Consider the following 8,513-nt stretch of genomic DNA (forward strand, 5'->3'; position numbering starts at 1 on the left):
CCCATCGCCTTCCACCTGCCCCGGACCTGGCCCCATCGCCCTCCAGCTGCCCCAGACCTGGCCCCATCGCCCTCCAGTTGCCCCACTGCCCACTCCATTACTCTGCAGCTGCCTCTGCCCCAGCCCCATCGCCCAGCAGCTGCCCCAGCCCTCATCCCATCGCCCTGCAGCTGCCCCACTGCCCACCCCACTGCGCTGCAGCTGCCCCTGCCTCAGTACCATCACCCTCCAGCTGCCCCTCTGCCCACTCCATCGCCCTCCACCTGCCCCTGCCCCAGTCCCATCACCCTGCAGCTGCCCCTCCACCCACCCCATCGCCCTCCAGCTACCCCACTGCCCACTCCATCGCCCTGCAGCTGCCCCAGCCCCCATCCCATCGCCCTCCAGCTGCCCCACTGCCCACCCCATCACCCTCCAGCTGCCCCGGTCCTATTGCCCTGCAGCTGCCCCAGCCCCTGCTCCATTGCCCTGCAGCTGCCCCTACCCCAGCCCCATCACCCCACAGCTGCTCCGGCCCCAGCCCCAGCCCCATCACGCTGCAGCTGCCCCAGCCCCAGTCCCAGCTCCCAGGGCACTGCCCCACCACCCGCCCCATTGCACAGGGGTTGCCTGTGCACAGGAACGTGTGCTCTTTGGCAGCCACTTCCTGCTGTGCCGCAGCCCCGGCCTGCAAAGAGGCTTCGCTGTGCAGCAATCTCTGCCGCTCACCGCAGGTGCCCACGCAGGAGGAGCCAAACCCAGCGGAAGCGAGGTGCTAACCACAGCTGGAGTCCGCTGCAGCTCGTGGGCATGCACACACGCACACACGTATGCACGCACACACACATGCATGGACACATGCACACATGCACACATGCATGCACATGAAAACACACCCACATGCACATGTACGCACACACACCTACACACGTGTACACACATGCACRAATAAATGCACACACACATAAAAACATGCACACATGAACACATACACGTACGTACACACACACACACATGGCCTGTGTGGGACAGCTGTGCCCGCTGCTGGAAAAGCCATGCAGAAAGGCTCCTTGCTGTGGGGCTGCCCGCCCTCCTCCTCATCCTGCCAGCCCCAGCCCTGGACACTGCCCTGCTCCCATCCCCTGCGCAGGACCAAGCTGCCGGGCATGGGGGAGAGTCACGGGGCGCTGCAGAGCAGCCAGCTACACACAAGCTACATCCCTGTTGCACCAGCCCTGGCACAGCTCGGGGGCTGAAGCCGCCACACTGGGCCCAGCTGGCAGCCGGGATGGGGATGCAGCTTGGGAGAGGACACGGGCTGCTGCAGGACAGGAGCAGTGCTGGCACGTTTCGCTTGCTCATGCAGAAAGAGCCACGGCTCCGCAGCATCCCCGCACATGCAAACCCGCTCGCTCGCACCTCCGGGCGCTCCGGGAGCTGYAGCCGACCGGGGTCCCCCCGCGGGGCTCCCAGCTGCCGGCCTAGCCCACGCAGGGCTCACCTGGAAGTGCAGGATGATGGTCCAGATGAGGCCCAGCGTRAGCTTGGGGTTGCCATCGGCAATGTCATCGTTGCGGATGTTGACCAGCTTCACCTGCCAAGGTGCAGTGGTTGCAGGGGGGGCGGTGGCCGCCAGGCCCCTGCACCCTGGGGTGCCCGCCCTGGGGTCACTGCTGACGCCAACACCAGACCCCACTCACCTGGCGATGCTTCAGGTAGTTGAGGGCGATCTGCACGTTCTGCAGCTTGTGGAAGCGCATCCTCCCCTTCTCCCGGGGCTGCCGAGAGAGGGAGCAGGTGCCTGAGCCGCCGGCACGGCCCCGCGTGTCCCCGGCCCACACATGCACGCCAGCCGCAGGCGTCCCCCTCCCCGGTGCGAGCATCACGGGCCCGCCACGCCGGCCTGGCCCTTCCCAGCGCGATGCGCGCCGACAGCACACACCCTCTGCACTTTGTCCCCACTCCAGGCTGGCAAGGGGTGGCCCTCGCCTCTCCCACCATCCCAGAGCTTCCTGTGCATCCAAGGACAACACCTCTCACAGGCCGGCCAAGCCCACACCTTTCCCCGATTTCCCGGGAGGGCCACGCCACCCACACAGCAGCAGCCGCTCTGCTGTTGCAGCCACCGGAGGGAGAGCCGCTGGAGCCAGCGCACGTGGCATCCCTGCACTGCACCCCTGCACTGCACCCCCGCAYCGCACGGGGACTGGGGGCAGGTTTAGCTCAGTTGGCTCGGGCATGGTGCTGCTAATGCCAAGGTTGCAGGTTCAATCCCTGCATGGGCTACACTGAGGGTTGGACTAGATGATCTCCAGCGGTCCCTTCCAACCCTACCATTCTATGATTCTATGATCCCTGCATCACATGGCACCCCTGCACGGCATCCCTGTGCTGCACACGGATCCATGCACCACATCCCTGCACTGCACTGCACCCCAGCACCGCACAGGGATCCCTCCACCGCACGGCATCCCTGCTCCATGTCCCTGTACCGCACGGCAATCCCTGTGCCGCTSGGGGATCCATGCGCTTCACCCCTGCACCGCACCGGGATCCCTGCACCACATCCTCAGCACCTGCCCTCGGGGCTCCCCGGACCCCCGAACCCCCTGCCCTGCACTGCGTTGCCCCGAGGCAGCTGAGCACCAGCCCAAAATGTGGGATCTGCACTGCAGACACAGCGCACCAGGCGGGCGAGCGGGCTGAGCGCCGGCTCCAGGGCGCCCAGCCGGCCTCGCCGGGGGAAGCTGCTGCCGCACCGCAGACCGGCGCTGTGGCGGGGCATCGCACAGCTGCCGGGAGAGCAGCTCTGCGCTGGGCCAGGCTGCCAACAGCACCTTGCCTGCAGTCCATCCTGCACAGGAAGGACCGGGCAGCACGGACCGGCCCGGAAATCCTCCGCTTTTCCCGACGGAGCCGCGGGGAGGAAGCGCTGCTGGACTGAACAATGGCGAGCGAGGCCCGGCCGCGCTGCAGGGCTGCTGCCCCCACGCTTCCTCGGCCAGGCAGCACAGCCGGCCCCACGGACGGCCCCACGCTGCCCTATGGGGCGTYGCTCGTGCAGCCCAAGCCAGCTCGGCACAGCCCATCCCGCAGCGTCAGCYGCCCCGGCACGCTCGTGCCCTGCCCACGGCCAGGGTCTGGGCGCTGGTCCCCYGGGCAAGGACCTGCCCGGCCTCAGGCAGCCCCACAGGGATCCTCACGCGCCCCACAGGGCCACAGGCTGCTCCGATGCCCGCTGCAGGGTGCAGGGGAAACGCCTGCGCTGTGCTGCAGCGCGGAGGAGATGAAGCCAAGTCTCTTCTGCCCCTAAACGCCAGGAGCTGCAGGGATGAGGGAAGCATGGCCCATCGGGGCAGGGTCCCGCGCACGAGAGCTGAGCAGACACCGCAGCACCATCCCCGCCGTGCCGGACGTGCCGGGACCTCCTGCAGCCGCAGGAGCTGGGAGCATGGTCCCGCACCGCTCCGGGGCACTGCGGAGCAGGGAGCATCCCGCCCCGGTCCTGCGGTGCCGGGAGCCCCCACCGGCGCCCGCTCGCATGCTGGCCCGGGGCGACACCGGGGCAGAGGCCGGCGAGAGCATCCCAGCGCCCGCTGCGGTGGGGCTGCCGCGCTCCCCCGCCCCGGCACGCGGCACCACGCCCACGGTGCGGCCGGGGCGCCTCCGCTGCGGCCGGGCGCCTCCCGCGACGCCGCTGCCCCGGTGTCGGGCACCGCAGCAGGCACATGCCGCGCTCGGCCAAGCGGAGAGCAAATGGCAGAACCACTCACCAACCGCAAGTTCCTGATCACGTCGCGCTCCCTCGGCTACCCAGCAAGAGCAGTGCAAAGAAAGGAGGCAAAGGCCGGAGGGGAGAAGGTCAGGGCCAGATCGGCAAACAGGAGACGAGTACAAAGAAGCAGAGTTCACCAAAGCAAAGAAACGTTAATGTGTTAGAGGCCAGAGTGCGGCAAGGAGGGACGAGGGCCAGGCGGGGAGCCTCCGGAGCTGCAGCGAGCCCGACGGAGGAGCAGGGTGGCTGCGCCAGCGGGCCCAGGCGCCGGCATAGACAGCGCCGGGCAGCTCACCGGGGCCAGCGCCCAAGCGGGGGAGAGGCCAAGCAGGAAGCAGAGGGTCTGGCCCGCGGCGCAGCACTGCAGGAGGAGGCAGAGTCGCGGCGAGGAGCATCCCGCTGCGCCTGCACCACACTCAAGTTCGCGCCTGCATCTGCGCTCATGTCCGTGCTTGCGTCCGCGCCCGCATCTGCGCCCGCATCCATGCTCGCGTCCTCACTCATGTCCGTGCTTGCGTCCGCGCCTGCATCCGCGCTCGTGTCCGCGCCTGCATCTGCACCCACGTCTGCGCCTGTGTCCCCGCTTGCGTCCACACCCGCATCCGCACCTGCATCCGAGCCCGCGCGGCACCTACCAGCGTGTCCCCCGAGAGCACCTCCAGCAGCGAGATGAGGTTGTGACCATCCCGCAGGTCTTCGTAGAGGTCGTTGATGTGACGCTGAGCCTGCAGGGACAGAGGGGCATCATCAGCGGGGCGAGCGAGCCAGCAGCATGTCACAGCAGCCAGTCTGCTGCAAATCCGCCCAACTCGGTCCCGTGCCCCGAAACAGGGGGACCCCAGCATCCCCCCTCCAGCATGGCCCTGCCCCTGCCCAGGACCCCCAGCCCCTCCCATGAGCACGACGGGACTGGGTTTGGCGGTGCTGACACAGACTTGCTGCCGTCACGCACACAGCGCAGCGCTAGGACGCCGCAGGGACCTTGGCCCCGGCGTGGGGAGAGGGGGGAAAAGCAACACGGAGAGAGAACAGGGAGTGTGGAGAGGGACCACCTACCTCTGCTCGCCAGTGCTGCCGTGAGGAGGAGAGCCAGAGAGAAGAGARAGCAGTTAGGAGAGGCAGAAGAGAGGAGACAGGCTGGGTGTCCAGCAGAGAGGGGTGTCTGGCGTGGCACGGCACAGCGTRGCACGGCACGGTGCAGCAYAGCGCGGCACGGCATGGTGCAGCACGGCACGGCRCACAGCATCGCCCACGGCACCGAGCACGTGGCGGCACGCCTGCAGGGATGCAGCGYGCGGGGGCCGGGAGACGTCTCTGCGCGTGCCAGGCGCTGACGCGGGCTCTGCCTGCGGCGCCGCGGGCAGGACAGGCACCAACAAGCCTGCAGGGCCAGGCAGGCGGGGGACAGACTGGAGTGCGGAAAACGGCCCACAGAGAGGAGAAGGGGGCTGGCAGCACTGCCCAGCCCGGGTCGAGGGGCARGTGCCGCTCTCGCACCGAGCAAGCCCCCGGCACACCGGGGACACCGGCTGGGCAGGGATCCCAGCAGAGCCGCCGCGGTGAAGCTCCCCAAAGGTCCCTTTCCGTCCTGGGCCATGGCACAATCTGCCTTTCAGAGCCGAAGYGCTTCCCAGACGGCGTGGGAGGGGGCAGCCGGCCGGCGCCGGGGCTGGCCCCAGGCCATGCCCGGTGGCTGCCGCCGCAGGACGGGGCCCGGCGGGCAGCAGAGCCGTGCCGGGGGCGGTCGAGGCCGGGAGGCAGCGAAGCAGCCTCGGCCGCTCCCGCGCCCGGCAAGCCCTGCTCCGGCGGCTGGGCACAGCCACCTGCAGCCTCCTGGGACTTTCCGCCGGGGATGGCCCGGGTGGTAGCAGGGAGGTCGGTTTCACTGGGCAAGCCCCTACCTTGATGAGGTGCTTGTTGACCCATTTTGTGAAGGTTTTCTTCTGGACTCGGTCTCGCTCATCTGCAGGAGAAGAGAGGGCAGGGTTGARAGGGGCAGAGGAAGCACCGGGAAAAGTCCCACCCCAGCTGGGGGACTTGCAGCAGGAAAGGCAGGGTTGCCCCGCTGGAGGCAAAGTCTCATACAACTCATCACAGGCAGGAAACGATGAGCCAACCACCATGGGGAACCACGGTGAGTCACCAGACATGGCAACGGGAAGGAAACAGTTAACGTGAATCAGCCCTTGCCGTGCCTTGCACCACTGCAGCCCCCAGCATTGCTGGATGGGGTGGGGACGACCAGGACGGGCTGCAGATGGGCCTGGGAGAGGCTGCACCAGCACAGCCCTGAGCAGGGCATGAATAACTCCCATATTGCACCAGCATGGTCCTGAGCAGGGCATGCAAAACCCCTATATTGCACGTACAGGATGAGGAGAGCCTGGCGGAGGCTGCACCGACGCGGCCCCCAGCAGGGCACGTATAACCCCTATATTGCACATACAGGACGGGGAGAGCCCGGCGGAGGCTGCACCGACGCGGCCCGCAGCGGGACAGGTACAGCCCCAGTGATACGTGCACAGAGTGGGTACAGACGCCCAGGAGCCTGCTGCAGGCCAGCCCTGAGCCATGCCCAGGAGGGCAGCGGGGGGCCCGGCACCGGCACCGGCTCCCAAGAGCGATAGCCCCAGGGCAGTCCCGCTCCACCTGCCCCACGGCCCCCAAATCGCTGCGTGCACCCCGGCACTGCCTAGGGCGATGCACAGCCGTCCCGGCGGGCGAGTGGCAGTGCCGGGATTCCCGCTGCTGCAGGGGAAGGGTTTCCCACCCTGGCAGAAGGGCGCTGACTCAGCGGGCGCTCCCTGCCCTACTGCCCTGTAATTACGGGGCCGGCCGCACTGCCCCAGCCCAGCCCCATGCCCGCGCCCCTGCTAATGAGCACCCCCATCATTAGCCCGTTACAGGAGCCGGGCGGCTCGCGCCCCTCCTCAGCCAGGCCTCTCCCAGCCCCAGAGCTCGGCAGAGCATCTCAGCAAATGCCAGGACGCCTGGGYGCCCGCCGCGGCCCGGAGGTGCCCGGGAGCAGAGGGGTGGCGAGCACGGGGTGCCCACGCGCCTCTGGGACGCCCCTTGCCGCCCGCGCCATGGCGATCCCCGCGTGCTGGGTCCCATCCCGCCGGAGCATGCCGGGATCTGCCCGCGCAGCGCCTGGGTGCCAGGGCGGCATGCACGGCCCCACCCTGCCGGTGCGCTCCCGGYACTGGGGGGCACCCCAGTCCCTGCCACGGAGACCCCACTGCCGGGCCGGCACGGCCCAGGGAGCCACCGCTCCGCACGGGGCGTCTCTGCAGGCAGGTTGGAGATGCGCAGGAAAGCAAACGCGCTGGGAGCGGCCACAGCAGCACACGCGCGCACGGAGGAAGGAAATGCAATGCACGCTCGCCCGGAGAGCCCGTGTGCTGCAGGCAGGCACGGCGCTCCGGGGCTGAGCGCGGCCGGCCCAGGCCCAGCAGGAGGAGCACCAGGAAGCCCCCGTGGCCCGGGTGGGGCTTGGCCGCAGGGCCGCCCCACGGTGCGGGCGGACAGGACAGGCGCGGAAGGAAGCGCCACTCCATTCCCGCAGTCTGGGCTCCCAGGCAGCGCCCACGCCCCACGCGACCCAGCACGGATGGGGACCAGGCGCCGGCACAGGACCCCGCCAGGCAGAGGCACAGCTGGAACCAGCACTCCGGGCTGCAAGCAGGGGCCCAACCCGCTGCAGGACAGACGCGGTGCCCCCATTCGCTCCGCTACCTTTCTTCCCCTCAGACGCCCTCAGCACAGCCAGGTAGAGGTTGTCCTCCGAGCTGGTCCTCTGCCCTGCAGAGAGACCCTCCTCCTCCTCCCGGCTCCGGAGGCGCTGCCGCAACATGGTGGTTGCCAGATGGGGCTCCTGGAAGCCCCCCGGGACGCAGCTCCGTGCTGAGCACCGATGGCGCTCGGCTCGCCTCCCACTCTGCCCTGCCCGGCGGTGGGGCACGGGTGCCAGGCCTGCCCCCTCTGCAAACCCCTCCTTCGCCGTGCGGAGCCAGGGCTGCCTGAGGTGGGGCCGCCAGCAGGGAGGAGACTGGGGTTCCCCCCTCCCTCCCTGCTGCCACTACCGGGCACTCAGCACTCGGCTCCTACCCACAGGAAACCCGCGCCGAGCCCTCAGCCTCCCTTAACCGTTTCCTCCCCGTGACGGGCGTGGCCCAGGGCCAAGCCCCTGGGGTCCATGCACAGCGCCCCTGCAAGCCCAGAAGGCTCGAGACCCCCAGGGCCACAAGCCCAGGAGGATCTAGACCCTTGGTCCGCATGGACAGGGTCCTCAGGACCCCCCAGCCCCATAAGCMTTGAGACCTTCTGTCTCCAAGCCCAAGGTCCTCAAGACCCTCCAGTTATAAAGACCAAGAGCCACTGGTCCTCCAGTCCCTGTCGCCAGGGCTCTTTGGACCACTAGTCTCCAACATAGGAGCCTCAGCACCCCCATTCCCCACACCCACTGGTGTCTGCCCCCCCCTATATTTTCAAGCCCAGGAGGCTCAAGACCCCCATACCCAGGGTCCTCAGGACCCCCRGTGCCCCTGCCTAGAGGTTGCAGAACCTCAGTTCCCAAATCCAGAGTTTTCAAGACCCCTGCTCCCCACGCCCAGGGGCTGCAGGACCCGTGGTCAGGACCCCCATGGGAGAGGCCTCCTGCCCCCCTGTCCCTACGCCTGGGGCACGTGAGGCCCCCACGCTGGGGGCTCAGCCCGGCGCCCCCCGAGCGGCCGCGGGAAGCGCTTGCGAGCCCGGAGCG

General features: G+C 68.8%; 1 protein-coding gene across 1 annotated transcript in view; it reads right to left on the reverse strand.

Moving 5' to 3' along the window:
• Positions 1-8,513, reverse strand: part of LOC146587090 (plectin-like) — a 70,874-nt gene that overhangs the window by 26,196 nt on the left and 36,165 nt on the right. Inside the window, exons 3-6 of the mRNA XM_085320184.1 lie at positions 5,656-5,717; positions 4,390-4,479; positions 1,680-1,757; positions 1,214-1,573 (exon numbers count right to left, since the gene is read on the reverse strand). Coding sequence (XP_085176310.1) covers positions 1,214-1,573; positions 1,680-1,757; positions 4,390-4,479; positions 5,656-5,717 — 590 coding nt within the window. The remainder of the gene's footprint in view (positions 1-1,213; positions 1,574-1,679; positions 1,758-4,389; positions 4,480-5,655; positions 5,718-8,513) is intronic.

This window comes from Rhea americana, unplaced genomic scaffold, assembly GCF_003343005.1.
Source record: "Rhea americana isolate MKP2758 unplaced genomic scaffold, rheAme1 scaffold_617, whole genome shotgun sequence".
NCBI classification, from domain to species: Eukaryota; Metazoa; Chordata; class Aves; order Rheiformes; family Rheidae; genus Rhea; species Rhea americana.